The sequence below is a fragment of the Eublepharis macularius genome, chromosome 7, assembly GCF_028583425.1.
Source record: "Eublepharis macularius isolate TG4126 chromosome 7, MPM_Emac_v1.0, whole genome shotgun sequence".
In the NCBI taxonomy this organism is placed as follows: domain Eukaryota; kingdom Metazoa; phylum Chordata; class Lepidosauria; order Squamata; family Eublepharidae; genus Eublepharis; species Eublepharis macularius.
Genome location: NC_072796.1, coordinates 19,410,273 through 19,429,833, shown reverse-complemented (window position 1 = coordinate 19,429,833; position 19,561 = coordinate 19,410,273). Strand labels below are relative to the sequence as shown.

Below are 19,561 nucleotides of genomic sequence, written 5' to 3'. Positions count from 1 at the left end.
GAAGTATAGCTTGGAGTTGCTGTGGAGTTTTTAGGAGGTCTCCACAACCATCAGGACCAGAGTATTAACTGACTAAAAACTAATAATGAAAAAACTGACACACTGATAAATGTCACGGTCTCCGTGACTGAGCTTTATGTTACATACCAGGTTTCTGTTTGTATAAATGTGTGTATAAATAAATACAGTGTAGTGTGTATAAATAAATACAAAAAGACACACAACTGAAAACCAGTGTAAGGTGTGACTCCTTCTGTGGCAATAATAGCCTTGCCTGATGTAGCGCTAAAATGTTTGCCCAAGATGGAAACAAACAACAAGCAAGAGAAGGCACGTCAAAAAGTGCCTTGAAAGTCTGGTGGTGTGAGACTAGCAGGCTAAGCTTGCCCAGTGTCCTAAGTCAACAGTGCCATAACAACACAAACGGTATGTTAGTTTTATTTCCATAGCTCATACTCATGAGTTCAGGCACAGCAGCTGACTGCTTTTGGTGGGTCAGGATCCATTCAGAGACGTCCTGGTTAGGAAGCAACAGTTGTGGTCCCGTAAAGAAACATCCATGTAACTTTCCAGGCGTTATGTAAGAGGTCCTCAGGTTCCCACATTTTTGACGTAAGGACTTGAAGCAGTAAAGCAAATGGCAGTTTTACTGGCTTTCACTTAAGAATTTGTTGGAGGCTTCCAAACTTTGGCTCACGAGATGTTTAAATCCGGAAGACGACAGCTTTGGAAACAAAGCGTTTCTAGAGTTTTGAAGGTAAGGGGCTCTAGATGTGAAGTTGCGCTTAATTCAGAATCCCTTCTTCTTCGTGCAGTTGGAATCCAAAAGGACTTGCTTGGATTCAGTTTATGTTAAGCAATATAAATAGTAGCATTGGGAAAGCCGGGAAACAGATGAACTGCTAGTCTGCAGAGTGTCAAGGTCTGTAGTAGGGTTTTCTCGTGGAAAACTTTAAAAAACGTTCTTTCTTGCTGTGGGATGATTAATGTCTGATCATTATTGCTTCAAGCATGCAAAGTTATGTTGCCTATGGAATGACAAGTTAAATATTTTTGTATGTATCAAAATAATCATCGTTATGCAGTTGCATCTGACTTTTGGGATCGACGGTCAAACTCCCAGAATGCAACTCAAACTCAAAAAGCAGCTGGGGGAGAAGGGGGGGATTTGGGTTGTGGCTGTGGTTAACTCTCTTCTCTTTGGGAGAAATTCCCCATTGTACCGGTCATCCTATCATGCTTCCTCCCCCTCCCCACAAATAAGGAGGGGGGGTCCATTAGGAAAACATTGTAGGAGAAGGGACAGAGAACTCCCTATCACTATACCCCACTCAAAATCTGCCTCCAAATTGATGTTCTGAGGTCCTAAGCTATGTCATGTTTAAGAGGCCTTGGAGAATATACCCCAAATGGTACTTACTACATTTTAGTAACTATTTTTGTACCTCATAATGTGATTCTCTAAACTTACAAGCTTTGCTTATTTAGCTTGTGCATTAATCTGGTTCTAAAAACCCCCTCCCCCCAGTGCTGGATCGCCAATGCTATAATAGCTTGATCCTTAGTACTGTGTCATTTGATATGACACAGAGATATTCAAATGTCTAATCTGGATAAATCTGAGCTGTGCGTATTGTAATACTCATTATACAGCATGGGTTGACTTTGGAATGTGATTATGAGCATGACGGATGACTTTTTATTTTGGTAATTTCACTGATTGATTGCACACACGCACACACCCTGGTTGCACTGTTAGAAAAAATGAATAGGTTTACAGAAATCTGTCTTAGCTGTGTCATGTAAATAGAACCTCTGTGTACAGAAGCTGTGTATTTTATTTTATTTATTTTATATTATTCAGCCTTTCTGCTCTAATAAGGGCCGCAAAGGCAGCTTATAAAGAAAAACATACATAATAAAACCACATTTTATAACCAACCCCACCCACCCCCAACATTAAAACAATTAAAACCAGAGCTGAAATATATACAGAGACACAAAAAACTACAATTAAAACATTGGGCAGGAAAGAGGGATCATTGATGGGATGCCAAACGAAGCAAAAGGAGTGTTCGCCTGCAGCAGAAGATGGCAGCAGAAGGGGGCAGATGAATTTCCCTGGGGGGAGACTTCCAGTGTTATGGCCTTCTCCTTGGGTTGCCATCCACTTAATCTCAGAAACCGGGGACATGTGAAGCAGGGCCTCCAAAGATGACTGCAGTGCTTGGGTAGGTTCATAATGGAACAGGAGGTTCTTCAGGTACGTTGGTCCCAAACCACGAAGGGCTTAAAAGGTCAACACCAGCACCTTGAATTGTGCTTGGAAACAAATCGGGAGCCAGTGTAGTTGAGCCAAGTCTGGAGTGATGTGGTCACTACAACCTGCTCTAGCCAGCCCCTTGGCTGCAGCATTTTGACGCAACTGAAGTTTCTGAACACTTTTCAAGGGCGGCCCTATGTAGAGCGCTTTGCAGTAGTCTAATCTAGGTGTAAACAGGGCGTGCACCAGAGTCGCCAGATCTTTTCTGCCCAGGAAGGGCTGCAGCTGGCTGGTAAAAGGCACTTCTGGACACAGTGCTACCTGCTTATGCAGCAATAAGCCTGTGTCCAAGGGCACTTCCGTACTATGACCTGTTCCTTCTTCAAGGGGAGTGCAACCCCATCCAGAACAGGTATCCTTCCCAGGTGAGACTTTCCGCTCACCAGTAGCACTTCCATCTTGTTGGGATTAAGCTTCAGTTTAGTAGCCTGCATACACTCCAAAAACTGCCCCCAGGCACCAGTTCAGGGTTTCTACAGCCTCCCTGGGATCAGTGGGGATCACACAAGATAGACCTGAGTGCCATTCAGGTATTGGTGACAAGCCAGCCCAAATCTGCATATGACCTCACTTGGCTGTTTCATGTAGATGTTGAAGAGCATAGGGGATAAGATAGAACCTTGTGGGACCCCACAGGCCAAAGGCCAGGGGCTGAACAGCAGTCCTCCAGGACTCCTTTCTGAAACCAACATTGGTACCAGACCCTGCAACAGACCCAGATGCCCGCTCTGCCCTCATATCTACCCAGGAAATACAATTACAGGACCCAATGGCGTCAACTACACTATCTCTGGCTCTTACAGCGGCTCATCCTCCAATCTGATATATGCCCTCATGTGCCAACAATGTCCATCTGCTCTGTACATTGGACAAACCAGCCAACCTCTACGCAAAAGAATAAATGGACACAAATCCGACATTAGAAATGGCAACATCCAGAAACCAGTGGGAGAACACTTCAATCTACCAGGACATTCCATCAAGGACTTAAAGGTCACTGTAGTTCAACAGAAACTTTTCAAAAACAAAATCCAACGGGAAGCTGCTGAATTGGAATTCATATGTAAATTTGACTCAGTCAGACTTGGATTGAATAGAGACTATGAATGGTTATCTCATTATCAGAAGTAACTGATTTCATTATCAGAAGCCACTGATTGCATCCACTCCCCCCGCCCCTCTCCACCTATATATCTGACCGGTTTCTTCTTACCCTCCATGCATCTGACGAAGAGAACTGTGATTCTCAAAAGCTTATGCTACAGTATAGTTGGTTAGACTTAAAGGTGCTACTGGACTCTTTTTTCTATTTTTCTGAAACCTGTCCTCCAGGTAGCACTGGAACCCCTACAGAACTGTGTCTCCAATACCATCCCAGAATGGTAGTCCAGAAGGACACTGTGACTGATGATATTGAAAGTAGCTTAGAGGTCCAGGAGAATCAACAGAGCGGAACTCTGCCTGTCCATCTCCCAGCACAGGTCATCCACCAGGGTGGCCCAGGCTGTTTCAGCCCTGTAACCATGCCTAAAAACCCAACTGGAAAGGATCTAAACAATTTGCCTCATCCGGGAGAGGTTGGAGCTGTCTAGCCATATTTTTTTCTAAATATAAATGCTGGGGACAAGCAAGAAGGGAGACTGGTTGCATCTGCGGTTCACTTACGAGCTCCCCAGAAGAATTTTTTCTGGTAGCTTCTTGTAACAAAATGTTGGACTAGAACAGCGGTACTCCCTCTGTGGCTCTGCGATTTCACCCTTCATTGATTTCAGTTGGCTTAGAAGGATGTTGACTGTGTTTAGGACTGCACTGTTAGGAGAATGTGATTCTCTTTAGGATTTCACCGTAAATGTATTCCTTTTGTCATGGTTTTATATGTAAAGGTCAAAGACACATCCTGTGCTGTTTTCTGAATATAAACTAGTTCCGCAGCTGCAGATGGACTGGGAGAACAGATACGGCCACAAAGTCGTGTTTTGTTTTGCAGCGCCTTGAGTTACCTGTTGCCTAGCAACTTTCTCAGCTGCTTTGATCAGGCCGTTGAAGGTAATTGTTGCCAAGGTGAAACGAGACCTTTGGTTCTTACCTGTTGCTTTATTCAATCATTGGACTTAAAAAAAAAACACCATGATAAGAAGTCTTCGGAAAGCCAAGTGGCATGTGGATCGAGAACCAAAATAGTGAACATTACATAAGTTTTAGAATTTCTTAAAGGAGTTGTGACAATAGTCACTTGGCTCAATCAGATACATCCAAAACACATGGCAGAGTTCATTTCCTCCCGTGTTTGCCTCTCAGATCTCATGGGGGGGTCTCTTTAGCCTTTCTTCCTCCATCTGTCCTGCTGACTCCCCGCTGGGTGTACATTTCAAAGGAGATCCTAGCCTAGTAGGGTCTCCTTTGAAAATGTGTGGTTGAGGACCTTTCGAGAGCAGGGTAATTTGGGCTATCACTGGGAACGAGTCCTGGGTTCATGACATGCTCGTGCTTGCTCCTGGTAGTGGTGATGGAAAGCACTGTCAAGGGATAGCTGAATTATGGTGACCCCTCCTGGGGTTTTCAAGGCAATAGACTAATAGAGGTGGTTTGCCATTGCCTGCCTCTGCAACCCTGGTCTTCGTTGAAGGTCTCCCATCCAATTACTAACCAAGGTGAATGCTGCTTAGCTTTTGAGATCTGATGAGATCGGGCTTGCCTGGGCTGTTCAGGTCAGGGTGTGCTACTGAGAAGGGCACTTAGCCACTGGATGCCACAGTGGGAATGAGAAAAATGTTCAGTGAGTCTCTCGGTATCACGAGCTAAAGGAAAGTGGACTAAACTTGACAACACTTCGCATATGCTCGTAGCTTGGAGCTCTTGAAAATGGCCTCGGTTGGAAACTGAAACGGGGGCAATAGAATCTTTCTTCCATCTGCCTGTCTTCACAGCCAAACTCTATACATGTTTGTTTGGAAGTAAGTGTTATTGACTTAATGGCATTACTCGTAAATAAGGTTTGTGAGCATCCAGCGTGCTGCATTGTCCGTGCTGTACTGTGTCTGTTCCCCAATAGTTCCCATGAAGGGGGGGGGTCAGGAACTGAAGATCTGGTGAAATTTTTGACTTGAGGCATATTTACTGAATACCGAGGTTCCCTACAACTAAATTATGGACCTTTTGCTCCTGTAGCAAAAGCTGAAGGAGGAGAAGGAGGCCAAACGGGCTCAGCTGGATGGGAGACACGATTACATCCTCTCCATTGTCGCTTCCTGTGTGGACTTGGAGAAGGCTGAAGTGGAGGATGCTATCCTTGAAGGAAACTGGGTATGGCAATGCTTTGCGCTTTCGAAGGTGGAAGTCAGTCAACTATAGCCATCATCCTGTGCTATGCTGGGGCTGTGGGCAGGCCCACTCCTGTGTCAGGGAAGGACGTGGCCTTTTCCATTGTATGTAAGCTACACTACAGTGTGGTTTTTACTGGTGTAACTTACCACCCATTGTGGGAGGCATTCCCAGGCTGGGGTGGCTTAGGGAGCCGACTAACTCCATGCCATGCTTCTGGCCCCACCCCTTCCCCTCCTGGCACAGTGGTTTACAGTGGTGGTGCTCTGTGCCATTGCGGCACTGGCACCTGGCTGTGGCACATCACTGATGGGATTCTATGCTGGTAAATCTCTGAGATGCAGCGGTGTAGTGGCTAGTTGGCTCCCTGAGCCCTTAGCCGTATCCCCCTGCCCAGAACTGCGCTCTTACTGTTTTGGTTTAATGGTCTTTACGAGATGCACCTAGCTTGATTCTCTTAAGTGTGAGTTTCCTATTAGATCCCAGTAGACCTTGATAGCAGTCAGGCCTCTTTGTATATTGGGATTTCTGCACCAGGGCTTTTTTTCTGGGAAAAGAGGCGGTGGAACTCAGAGGGTTGCCCTTGGAGAAAATGGTCACATGGCGGGTGGCCCCACCCCCTGATCTCCAGACAGAGGGGAGTTTAGATTGCCCTCCGTGCTGCGCAGAGGGCAATCTAAACTCCCCTCTGTCTGGAGATCAGGGGGCGGGGCCACCAGCCATGTGACCATTTTCAAGTGGTTCCGGAACTCCATTCCACCGTGTTCCTGCTGAAAAAAAGCCTTGTGCTTCACAAACTACTGCATCTAATGCTGGGATTGAGATCCAGGCCAAAAGTCATATACTTTGATGGCACCTTTAGTCTTAATGCCCCAAGTCTGCAGATAACTGTGAGTCTCTCTACACATTACTAAGTACCTAGGAATACTCAAGTGAACCTCATTTCACATATCCCCCTTTCCATCCAGTTGATCGCATAGTCACACTTCAGTTTGCTCTGCGTCACGTGTTTGATATCAGGTCCTCCTCAACTGCTAAAAGTATCCCGGTTTCCCTCACTTCCCACCTCTATTCATTGAAATGCATCTCTTGATACTTTCTCACGCCTGAAAGTTCAAAGGAGCCTACAGTACTTGTTCTCACAGCGAAAACAGAACTGAATTGGCGCCTTGCCCTCTGGAATCACTTGCAGATGCAGCCACACAAGTGGAGCTCCCGTGAAATCAGCATTCACACGCATTGAGCAAGAACAGCCTGCAAGTGAATTGAGGACTAGACATACAATCCTGTACTTGTGCGTCCCTAGGTACTTAGTAATGTGTAGAGAGACTCTGTGCTGCCTCCTGATCCATATACTCAGAGCCTCGCTACAAGCTGCCCGCTGCAACTTTGCTAATCGTCTTGCTCGGGGAGGGGGGGAAATACTCTAGAGAAAGCTAAGAAAGTTGCAGCTGCCCGCCCCCAAAGATCATTGAGAGCAGGCTTGCGACTAGAGAAACGATTTGCAAACGCAGGCTTTCTCTGACTTTTAAGGCAGCGATCCTAACAGTTCTAACAGAGAGGGGAGGACTTCACGTCAGCTTTCTCTGGAGCATTCCCCACCCCCCAGCAAGATGATTTCCAAAAGCTGCTGTCGTAGGCTTTCTTCGTCTCTTCAGGCAGCCGTGCTAACGGAGAGGGGAAGGAACAGAAGGAAAAGGGGTGTGGGAGAGGGACTTCAGTACCCAGAAAGACTTGCGAAAATGATCAAGTGCTGTTCGCGTGGAAGATGTCACTTGTAGCGAGGCTCTCAAAGATGGAGCACCAATACAAGTGTTCAGTACTTTTTTTTACATCAATATAAATCCCCATGTTGAATTGAATGTGAGCCTCTGGCTCCATCAGACTCAACTTCATCTACCATGGTGTTGCTTGCAGGGACAGTGGGATAGAAGCCAAATAAATAATAATAATAATTACTCCAAGGGATTACTCCATATGAGTGGCATTTTAGCACATGGCTTCCGTCTAGAAAATTTATGTGAAATCCCCCATCTTCGAAGTATGTGATTAGTTAACTTGGACTTTCAACAGATTGACCGTATGGATAAATTCTTTGCCGCTGGAGGCTTTCGTCATCTCATGTTCTACCATCAAGATGTGGAGGCATCTGAAGCAGGTAGGAAAATGTATGCTCGGAGGAGAGGATCCCTATGCAGGGGTGGCCAAACTGTGGCTTGGGAGCCAGTTTGGTGTAGTGGTTAAGAGTGCAGGACTCTAATCTGGAGAACCGGGTTTGATTCCTCACTCCTCCCCTTGAAGCCAGTCGGGTGACCTTGGGTCAGTCACAGCTTCTAGCTCTCTCAGCCCCACCCACCTCACAGGGTGTTCTGTTGTGGGAATAATAATGACATACTTTGTAAACTGCTCTGAGTGTTAAGTTATCCTGAAGGACGGTATATAAATCGAATGTTATTATTATTATGTTACTATTACTATGCATATCATGCGGCTCCCGGAGGTCTCTGAGCATTGCCATGGCCATAAAGTTTAGTTTAGTTTATTTCCCTCCCTTTCTTTCCAGTATCCATCTTGGTTTCTTTCTATATTTTTATCCTTTTTGTAATCTCAGCTCTCTCATACGTTCCTTTCCTTGATTTAAACTTTGGTTTATAAGAATAGTCTTTCTTTTCACGGCAATCCCAACCTCCTCTATTAAGTGTTCGTCTATCTGCCCATTCTGATGCTTGGTTGACATTCTCTGGAAGCTTATCTTTAACCAGAAGTCTGATCTCTGAAGGAAGTTGAAATAAAAACTGATCCAAAATCATTAGATCCCTTATTCCCTCTTTAGAGTTAGCTTTGGCGAATGAAATCTGCTTATCAAAATAGTCTGTCAGTTTGGCACTAAAAGACTTAAATGACTTCTCTTTCTGAGGTACTAGGCTTCTAAACTTCTTTCTGAATCAGCACCTAACCTAAATCTGTCATATACTGCCTCTTTGTATTCAGCATAAACAACAGGTTTATCTGAGGGAAATGTGTTGTAGATCTCAGCCAATTCCCCTCTAATTAAGCTGGATAAATACTTCATATATTGTGTCTCTGGTATTCCTCAGTTCTGAGCAGATCTTTCAAAAGTGGACAGGAAAATTTATGGATCTTCTCCTGAATGTTCTCTCAGAATGTTCCCTCCTCCCAGGCTATTATATCCCACTTAAAATATTTTCTCCTCCTCAGGATGTTTGAGATCCCTCCACTAAGCCCCCACTTGTTATGACCCTTTCTTTCTCTTGGGTAGTTTGCTGCCACCAGGAATATTATATTCCGAAATATTTTACTTCAATTCCCCCTTTAGTCATGTGCCTAAGCGTCAGGCTCCTTCGTGGTTCTATGTGGCCCTGAGGATAGGAATGGGATATAGCAAGGACAGATACTCTGGGATATAACAAAACAAAGTAAACATTTATTTTTTCAAGAAGCATATCGGTTCATAAAAGTAGTTCTCAGTAATACTTAGACATGCTAAGGCAGCACACAGCTAGCCTCTCTTTTCCGCACTCAATATTTCTCTCAGAACTGCTTAAATTTAGTCAGGCTGCACACAGCTTGCCTGCTTTCTCCTGACTGAAACTGTGCTCTTAGCACTTAGTCTCAAACTGCATTCACTCCGCCCCCACTCTCAGTCATCATCCAATCATATCACTCACTCATCCCTCTCTTTCACCCTCACTCTTCACCTATATCACACCAAGCATTTAAAGACACATGCACCCATTTATTTAAAATCATTACACATCTTTCATATTTTCAGTAAAAACACTGGGGTTGCCAGGTGCGACTTGGAAAATACCTGAGGACTTTGAGGGTGGAGCCAGGAGACTTTGGGGGTGGTGTCTAGCAAGGCTGTGACATAACTTTTGTCATGTCACTTCCAGGGCAAAGGTCAGGTGATGGCTCTTCCCAAGCCCCACCCCACCCCTTTTGATGATGTACCCCCACCTCTTCATCTGAAGTCACTTCAGTGCATCATATCTTGCGGCTCTCAAACATCTGATGTTTATTCTGTGGCTCTTACATTGAGCAAGTTTGTCCACTGCCTCCCTATAGCTTTCCCCTACTTTTGGTCCTTGGTTGAGTATTCCTCCATAAAACATAGTGCACTGTGCCTTCACATTGCACATGATGGGTGACCTGCGTGCATCTCTGTAGAGCAGGCAGCTGCCTTGTTCATCTCTCTCAAAGGCTGATCATGCTGACCTTAGAGCAGTTAAAAGATTACATCAAGTCATATAGGAATCCCCTCTTAACATATATAGTTCTGTGAGCTACATGTGCAGGAAGAAATGGATTGTGACTATGAGTCTCTCTACATGAGACATCTGACAGATGAAGAACACATGTCGGGAGATGCAATGTGAACACATTGGAGATGCACTGTGAAGAACACATTGGAGATGCAACCGGGAAGGGTAGTTTAAAAAGACAGAGCCGACGGCGGGGCAAAGGCTTTGCTATACACTGGAGCTGCGTGAAGGGACTGTGAAGTGCCTGAAGGGAAACTTCAGCCTCTCCAGGTCCAAGGCCAGCTCTGGAAGGCAGCTCCAGCCCATTTGTTTATTTATTTTATTTGACTTCTACCCCGCCCTTTCCACGAGTGGGCTCAGGGCAACTTCCAACAATATTCCAATAAAAATTCAATAAAAAAACATTAAAACCACTTAACCCAGATCACTTGAAAAAAAGTTCAGGCGCCACTGATCAAATCAGGCTACTACTTCCATTCCTCACTGCCCGCTGGTTATGATCCCACACAGTTTTCGACAGGAGAGGTAAAGTTGACAGAGCCTTGAGGGAGGTGAAGATGAAATTAACAAACGCTCCGAGGAGCGATTTCCACCGGCTCTGTCTTTTTAAACTGTGCTTCCTGGCTAACATTGAGTCTCCCTACAATTGATTAACGTGCACTGAGGCGTCTTGTATAGAGAGACTCTATATATTTGTATATATGAACACTAATGACATGTCTATGTGAATCCCCAGATTTTCAATATAGGTGGCATAAATTAGTGAAAACTTTGTGAATCCTTCTTTTTTTCACAATAAGAGAAGAGACTGTTATGTTTCAGCCTGTGTCCCTTGTCTAATGCGCTTTTCTCATATTTGTTCCTCCTGAAATATTACAGGACTCGGGCCAGCAGGAGCTAACTCCCACTCTACTAAGAATAAAAAGGCTAAAGTATTCGTAACAGAAGGAAAGGATGTTGCCTTAACTGGCATATGTGTGTTCTTCATTAGATCTAACCCTTCCAAAGCAATCACTACAGAGAATATCCATCGTGTAAGTAATATAAAATATGACAGTGTAGAAATTTTATCTCTTGGTTATGCTGAACTTCCTCATTGTTCACCATACTGATAGAATAGCAAAAGGAATAATTCCATCCAGGGCATTTTTTCTGGGAAAAGAGGTGGCGGAACTCAGTGGGTTGCCCTCAGAGAAAATGGTCACATGGCTGGTGGCCCCGCCCCCTGATCTCCAGACAGAGGGGAGTTTAGATTGCCCTCCGTGCCGCTCAGCAGTGCAGAGAGCAATCTAAGCTTCCCTCTATCTGGAGATCAGGGGGCGGGGCCACCAGCCATGTGACCACTTTCATGAGGTCCCGGAACTCCCTTCCGCTGCATTCCAGCTGAAAAAAAGCCCTGATTCCATCTAGTGTAATTCCTTGTCTGCTTAACTGTTTGTTAGATGCTTTTCCATTTCTGGAGTGAAACAACTTTGGATGGTCTCATGACTGGGTCTCCACTCCGAAGAACTCTTTCCACTCATATAGGCCCCAAGAAGTTAACTGATCAGAACATATCTCACAGGTTTCAAAACAGCTACCCTGGCTGCCTGCCTGTTTCCAAGTTCAATTCAAGTGCTGGTTATAATCTTTAAAGCCCATCATGGCCTGGAATCCACATATGTGGAGGGCAGTTTTTCTTCATATGTCGTTGTGTGCCAGATTTGCTGTTCCGGCTGTCATTTTCTGTTGGAAGTGAAGGACTGTGTAACCAAGCTGTGCGCCGAGACAGACACACAGGAGTTTGCAAGTGTGTCTGGCGATCCTTGATGGAACAGACAGAGGACCCCTGATGAAATTATATTTTATGAAACAAGTCTAAATCAGCTGTCCTCTTGGCAGGTTCTTTACAGGATTCATTCCTGATACTTCCAGGTCCACCTACATAAAGAAAAACAACAGAATGAGTATTAATCCCAGATGACGGTTCTAAGCAGTCTACTTACCTGTTGGATTTGTATATATTTTTCTCGTGTCCACGCGCCTAGAAGAGAACAGAAACAAACTTTATTCTATGGGTGTTAATGGACTATTATATTTGGACTTACTAGCCGTTTCCTGAATTATAGAAGATTCTTGGACATAGATATATTTTTGTATCGGGATATTAATGATTTATTGTTAGAATTTACCATTTGTATTGTATTTATAACGTTATCTTGCACTTGAACACTTTGCACTTTAAACGTATAAATGTTACTAAAAGTTGTACAAAAAATTACATTATTTATAGTTTTCCCCGAGCTTTGGGTTTCCAGGTTTGCTACTGTTTTCTGTTCAGGTTGGCTTACTCTGTGTAACATTTTCTCCAAGGGAACTTATCTCTGTTACCTGGAGATCAGTTGTAATTCTAGGAGATCTCCAGCTACCACCTGGAGGCTGGCAACCCTACAGTGGAGTATGCCTCAGATGCTATTTGATAAATCTAAAGGGACAGTTAGATATTAGATATTTTCTTTTCTCTTTTCTTTTCCTTTCTTTTCTTGTCCTTTTTTATTAGCTGTAGCCTTATGCACTGCTTCTTCTACATATATTCCTGTGCTCTCTGTATTTTATAGTCTACTGTAGTACAATAAAGATCTTTCTTTGGTTAAGTCAAGTTGCCTCCAAGCGTCACCTATGAGTCTTCTGCTCAGTCACTTGCTAGAACTCTGCACACGCACAGATGCTCACAGCTTCCCAAACATCTAGTGAAGGGGCCTGTGGCCTCCTGGTTTTGTTGTCCGCCTGTCAGCTGATCACCCTGCAACACAGGCTCTGACGACTGAGGACTGGATCGGGCAATATTTGCGCTGCGTCCAGGATGTTTAATGAACTGTGTTATTAATGTTTTTATCTTGCTTTATGCTATTACTGTTTTATCCCTTTTGTGTATTTAGCTTGTTACCTGCTCTGAGTCTGCTTGTGGGGAGAGCAGACAAACAATCAATCAATCAATCAATCAATCAATCAATCAATCAATCAATCAATCAATCAATCAATCAATCAATCAATCAATCAATCAATCAATCAATCAATCAATCAATCAATCAATCAATCAGGGTCAAGCCTGTTTCAGTTTGGGTGATGGCGACTGGAGGAAATAAAGGTCTGGGAGGGACTGAGAAGCCTTTGCGATCATAAATAATATGGACCCCCCCCCCAAGTAGCCTCCTCCTTATGCTCGGCCACAGCTAGCTCCTGCTGACACAAATGCTTCCCCAGGATCATTTGCTGGACATTTACTGGGGCCTGGTATTTTTCAACAGACGCTCCCACTTTGTCAAATGGGCTCCCTGAGGAGATAAAGGGGGCATTCTCTCTGGATGGCTCTAGAAAATTATGTAAGGCCAGGGCTCATTTTGAGGGGGAACGTGCAGGAACACAGTTCTGGTAAGTTCCCCAAAGAGGTCACATGTCAGGTGGCCCCGCTCACCTGACTCTTGGCCATTTTGGGCCCTTTTCTGCCTGAATTGGGGCTGAAATGGCCCCGGTTGGGCCTCTGACGGGTGGTGGATCACTCTCCCACTCAGCAGCGGCCTGATCCTGACCATTTTTGGCCCCTTTTTGGCCATTTTCAGCCCCTTTTTGCCATTTTGGGCCCAATTTCAGCCCTGAATGGCCAGGATTGGGTCCAAAACAGCCAGGATAGGCGATGTCAGGGGGTGTGGCATATGCAAATCAGTTATGCTAATGACACAGTTCTGGTGATGTCAAGGGCGTGGCATATGCTAATGAGTTCCTCCGGCTCTTTTCCTATGAAATGACCCCGTGTAAGGCTATTTTATTTGTGTGGGCATTTAGCAAGATATGAGCGCTACATGCATGGCTTCTTTTGGTGGTGTGTTATGATATTGCGGAATGAATTATAAGCCACCTTGTGCCACAAAGGGAACCATGGAATATAAATCTTGTAATGAATGAAGGAACGAGATGTCCAACTGAATGACACTGTCATTTTGTTCTCAGGAAGTGGCTTTCAATATGCTGGACGGGAGTCATGGTGGCTTACTGAATAGCGTGCAGCACTTGCTGGCGGACATCTTTATTCCAGCTCTGAAGACGATGAACTATGGCTGGGGAGAACTGGGGGGTCCCCAGAAAGGGGCCAAAGTTAAGCAGGACTTCCTAGCTTCCCTGGAGGGATTTGTCGGTGTTCTTTCAGGAGCTCAGCAAAGCCTGATGGAGAAGGTAGGCCTGTTTTTCTGGGTGCTACAATGCGGGGTACAGAAGTGGTTAAACAAGCACATCTAAAAAAGATACGTTGGCAGAAGTTTTGCATATTTAGGATGATAAAAATGCTCTTCAACAGTTGTGGAAAACGTTGGCAGTGTCAGAGTGGTAATCATGGGACAGATTTTTGTGCGTATCAGATGGAAGTGTAATATGCAAGAGACCAACTGTATTCAAGAATTAATTGGTTATGAAATTGCAATTAACCCATCTGTAATTCCGTTGAGATATTTGAGAGTAATTGTTATTGATGGACATATGGGGCATTTTGTAAGTCTGCTGATCATAATCACTTTATCATTGGGAAGATACTGGTAATAATAATTGATCCCGGGGGTAGAAGAACAGAGAAGATGAATGGAATGGACTAGGTTAATGAACAAATTCACTTCAAAATTTGTGGGATAGCAGAATTCATTGTACTGGTACTTAAAAAAAAGATGTCTCATATTTTGGGACAGGAGAATAAGGGGAAATCAGGAGAAATTTAGGATTATGAGTTTTAACACTGGTGTGGTAGAACTTTTTAATTTATATATGCTGGCCTCAGTTGAGCTAAATTCATTGGGTTTTGAGTAACTCTACATAGTATTTCACTATAGATGGTCAACCTGTACCTGGGTTGTATCACTCCAGAACGTAGGTGGGGGCTGGCATGGCTGAGTGCTCTTCTACCCAACAATACCCCCCCCCCCCCCGTATATAGTATACTAGTATGTTTGTATGATGGCAAAGCCTTATCTAGTTCTGTATGGACTAAACTTTTCCATGTGTAGAGGAGTTTTGTGTGTGCGGAGGGTTATTCATTCCTTTGAACCACCACCTAATGTTTGAAGTAGCACAGTCCAAGGCCCAAACTAGAAATGATGGTGGCCACTACATTTTGGTGTCGTGGTTAACTGTGACAGGACTCTAATCTGGTCAGCCGGGTTTGATTCCCCACTCCTCTGCTTGAAGCCAGCTGGGTGACCTTGGGTCAGCCACAGCTTCTCGGAGCTCTCTCAGCCCCACCCACCTCACAAGGTGATTGTTGTGGGGATAATAATAACACGCTTTGTAAACCACTCTTTAGTGTGGCATTGAGTTGTCCTGAAAGGGAGTATGTAAATTGAATGTTGTTGTAATTATTATTATTATTGTTGTTGTTGTTATTACAGTGCATGCCTGTGGGTTCCTCAGGACTCTGCAGGTGGAGAGGAGTTCTAGGGATTGCCCAGAATGCTGGACAGGTTTGGGGGCCGTACAGTTATTCTGTGTGAACTGAGAGAGCGCTCTGGAACCCTCACTGGCAGTCGAGCATTGTGGTGGAAGATCCGTGCAGGTGGACAAAATGCCTTGCTGGGTATTTCTGATGTTTTGTCAGTGGAAAGCTGATAAGCTTCAGAATTCCCATCCCCAGGTCAATCAGCTGATGTACAGAACAGGGCTGTCTTGCAGGCAAATAATGTTCCAGCTAGCCTATCGAAAGTCATGATTTTGTAGGGGCCCATTATGGTTTCGGGTCTCAAAAGTACATGTGGTACAATAAATACTGAAAATATTCCTTAGGTGAACCTGAAGAAGTGTGAAACCTATGATCTGAAAACCCTAAAAGGACCTGCGGACTACGTGGTTGCAGCCAACAGCATGGAGAGTCTGGAACCAATAGAGACATGTATGAAAGTGTGGATTAAGCAGATCGAGCAGGTAATGTTCAGATGAGATCTGCTTCTGAATGATAGCGATATGCAGCCCTTAGCGGTCAGGAGCTTCAACGCTGAACCTGCACTCTGATGCTGTTGACAGTAAATCAGTTATGAAAATGATACTGAAGGTTTTACCACATTCTGTTCTGTCAGCACTCAGACGAGAAAGGCCGTAAACACCTTCTTGCCTTCTAGACTTCTAACATAGTCAAATCAATGCTTGTTTGAATCTTCAATAAAAGCGTGTGTTGCGAACATGGATTATTTTTCTCCTCATGGTTTTCTTGTGCTGATGAATCGTTCAGAGCAAATGGCCCCCTTCTTTGGAGGAAGGTACTGACAGCTAGCTATGGGAGTTTGTCACAATATTGCATTTTTAGCCAAGAGATGTTTGATATTTCTAGGAATGTCTCGAGGAATTGAAGTAAATGTTAATTTTACTTCACACGAGCTTCTTCTTGTGAATTGCTTCTATAATTTTGTCTGGGAATGTTTAATACATACATGACTTTTGAGAGAGATAACATAGAATGAGAAGTGGCTTCCAGTTTTTTGCAGGGGATTAAACTCCTTTTGGAACTGTTTCAGTGTATTAACCATTACATTGTCATATTTTCAACAAGACTGCTTTCTTGCTGTGATTTAGTGATATTGCAGGCCCACAATGCTGAGTGTGATCCAGACTAAATTTTCCAATGAGAGAATAGAACTGTTTCTCCTCCACCATTACCACTGCAGCCTAGGGTTGCCAGCTTCCAGGTAGTGGCTGGAGATCTCCCGGAATTACGACTGGTCTCCAGGCCACAGAGATCAGTTCCCCTGGAGAAAATGGCTGCGTTGGGGGGTGGACTCTATGGAATCATGCCATGCCAAGGTCCTTTCCCTCCCCAAACCCCACTTTCTCTAGGTTTCTCCAAGTTTTACCCCCTAGATCTCCAGGAATTTCCCAACTTGGAGCTGGCAACCCTACTGCAGCCCCATCCCCCCACATTGCTGCTCCTGGGGAATAAGGGACCCAGATGAATGATATGAGGGAGTCTGAAGCAGTTAACGTAATCCTAATGGGGGGGTCTTCTTGTGAGTTGGGGGAATTAGCATTCAAGGAGATGCAGCGAGAGGTGGTAACTGGGATCTCCCCTGATGTATACTGAGATTGTTCTCTTAGATAACAACTCTCAAATAAACAGGTGGATATACAACAGGAAAGGCTTCTTTATTTAAATAGGAATTAAAGGCAAGCAAGCAGGCATAGAACACACACAGCACATATACAAGGCTAGCTAGAAAATGGAGGAAAGTGGGAGAGAGTAGTTGGGATGGGACGATATTTATCAGTCCTGAAGAGAAGGAGAGGTCTGTGGGAACAGCAGCAAAATGACCAGCGCTTCCAGGGGACCAAACAGGGCTCGAGCGAACTTGAGGTTGGGTGTTTGGATTCCAAACACAACCACAGAGCACATGGCTGGGGTGTCTAATTATAGGGCAAAATGTGTCCTGAGGCAAGGCTGACGTCTTGCAGCCAAAGACAATAGCTTGGTGGCTGTCTCCGGAGGTGGAACAATGAATTGGGAAGGATGTGATATGATTATCTGGGCTGTACTATAGGTAAAAATATTGCTTGCTGACCTGGTAAGTGTTGGACAGGAAGACTATCAGGTTCGCTGAATAGCCTGATTAGGTAAGTTGAAGAGGTAAGGTGTGGGAGAGATTAGGCAGGGAGATGTCTCTCAGGAAGCCATGTTATCTCTGTTGCTCTCCGGGGTGTGGGGGATGTTCAGTCAGTCATCCCCTATGGCTTTTGGCTTGGTAACTTTCCATTCTCCAGGCTGGCTGGCATCCACTCTGCCTTAGGCCAGGCAGTGTCTGGGACTTAAGACAAGGGGTTTATGATATTTCCTATCCATAAACTTCCCTTTTAGTATGAGGAAGGAGTCTGACTGCTAACAGAGGGGGAATCAGTGGCACCTGCCAGTTTAGTCTGGATCCAGTCCACTGATTGTATCAACACAGCCCTAGTTTCCTCAGACAGAGAGTTCCACCAGGTCGGAGCCAAAACTGAAAAGGCCCTGGCTCTGGTAGAGGCCAGGCAGACCTCCCTGGGGCCAGGGACCATCAGCAAGTTCTTAGTGGCTGATCGAAGCGACCTCTGGGGAACATATGGGGAGAGGCGGTCCCGAAGGTATGCTGGGCCCAGTCCGCATAGGGCTTAGCTTGCTTCTGAGTAATCCTATGGACATATCTGTGGAAATGATCTGATTCCTGAATAAAACCTTTTAACCAAGAGCCTGGATTCTTGCTGTAATGGTACAGGGGTCTATCTGTCGTAGCCTGTCATCCACAGCCTGACAGGCTTTTAGTTCTTAGACTGGTATTTTAAAGGAAGAAATAACAAAGAGACCCCATCAAGTGAAAAAAATTGTGATTTAAGACGAGCACTTGTCCGGTTTGTTATTTCCTTACTTAACATTAAGGACTAATCTTACCAAATAATATAATATATAGTTTGCCAACCCAGTAGCTGTTGTAGTAGTGTGTAGCTTTACACTGTTGAGATGATGGAGTCGCTTGCATACTCGATTGACAGTCCATTGTGTGAATTGTAGGTCATTGCTGAAAATGACCAGCTGCGGAAGGAAGCGGATGACCTCGGGCCACGGGCAGAGCTGGATCACTGGAAGAGGCGACTTTCCAAGTTTAATTACCTCTTGGACCAGTTGAAGACCTCAGAGGTGAAGGCTGTCGTCGGAGTGCTCACTGCTGCTAAATCCAAGCTTCTAAAGGTGTGCTGGCTTATGCATAAGACTTGGAACCATTTTCATTATGTCCGAACGGAATATGTAGCAGTCATAACACTCTGTCTGTTGGCTCAGTAGCTTCACAGTTCAGCCTATGACAATAACATGGTATAAATCTGTAACTTTCGTGTAGCGGAACAGTAACATACAACACTTAGCAGTGCCACATACTCTACTAAAAACAACACAGGAGAAGACCTATTTTGTTTATTAAAAAGCCTTAATGTGCTTCTTAAAGTACAGTAAGGAACTTGCCCTGAAGGTCTGATTTAGACATCTTGGTGTAGAATATTTTGTTACATCATTGACACTATAACACTTTTCTGATTTACAAATTGGCCTATAGTAATTTGCTGATGAGTAGAAAATACGACCTTGGATCCTGCTGAGTATATTTATTGACAGAAGGATTTCTGCCAGTGGCGCATGACTTCTTCACCTCCTGCTTTAGACCCGAATGCCTTACCAGTGCTATTTTTGGGGGGGCAGGACACCCTGAAGAATAACATGGGGAGAGAGTTGAGGACTACAAGAAGAGAGGATAGTCAGAGAATATTGCCTCTTTCTCCCGTCACCGGAAACTGTCCGAGGGATCTTACCCAGGGTTTGTCCTATTCCTGAGAAGCAAGAGCATCTCCTACTCTTACTTAAACATTTTATTGCAATAATTATATGAGTTACGTTGATTCCTTTATCTGAGACAGAGAGTTTTGTTTTTGTTAGCTGAAATGAATAGTGGCACATGTAATGAATTTTAGCGCTTATATTTTAATGTTTGAAGAGCTGGCGAGAGCTGGACAGTCGGATCACGGATGCTGCAAATGAAGCTAAAGACAATGTGAAGTATCTGTACACCCTTGAGAAATGCTGTGATCCTCTCTACAACAGTGACCCGGTAAG

General features: G+C 44.5%; 1 protein-coding gene across 1 annotated transcript in view; it reads left to right on the top strand.

The window, feature by feature from the left end:
• The first annotated feature begins 550 nt into the window (after positions 1-550).
• Positions 551-19,561, top strand: part of DNAH5 (dynein axonemal heavy chain 5) — a 163,144-nt gene continuing 144,133 nt past the window's right edge. The window contains exons 1-8 of the mRNA XM_054985833.1: positions 551-757; positions 5,492-5,626; positions 7,718-7,838; positions 10,822-10,964; positions 13,918-14,139; positions 15,730-15,867; positions 18,470-18,646; positions 19,443-19,556. Of these exons, the coding sequence (XP_054841808.1) occupies positions 701-757; positions 5,492-5,626; positions 7,718-7,838; positions 10,822-10,964; positions 13,918-14,139; positions 15,730-15,867; positions 18,470-18,646; positions 19,443-19,556 (1,107 nt within the window). The 5' untranslated portion in view covers positions 551-700. The remainder of the gene's footprint in view (positions 758-5,491; positions 5,627-7,717; positions 7,839-10,821; positions 10,965-13,917; positions 14,140-15,729; positions 15,868-18,469; positions 18,647-19,442; positions 19,557-19,561) is intronic.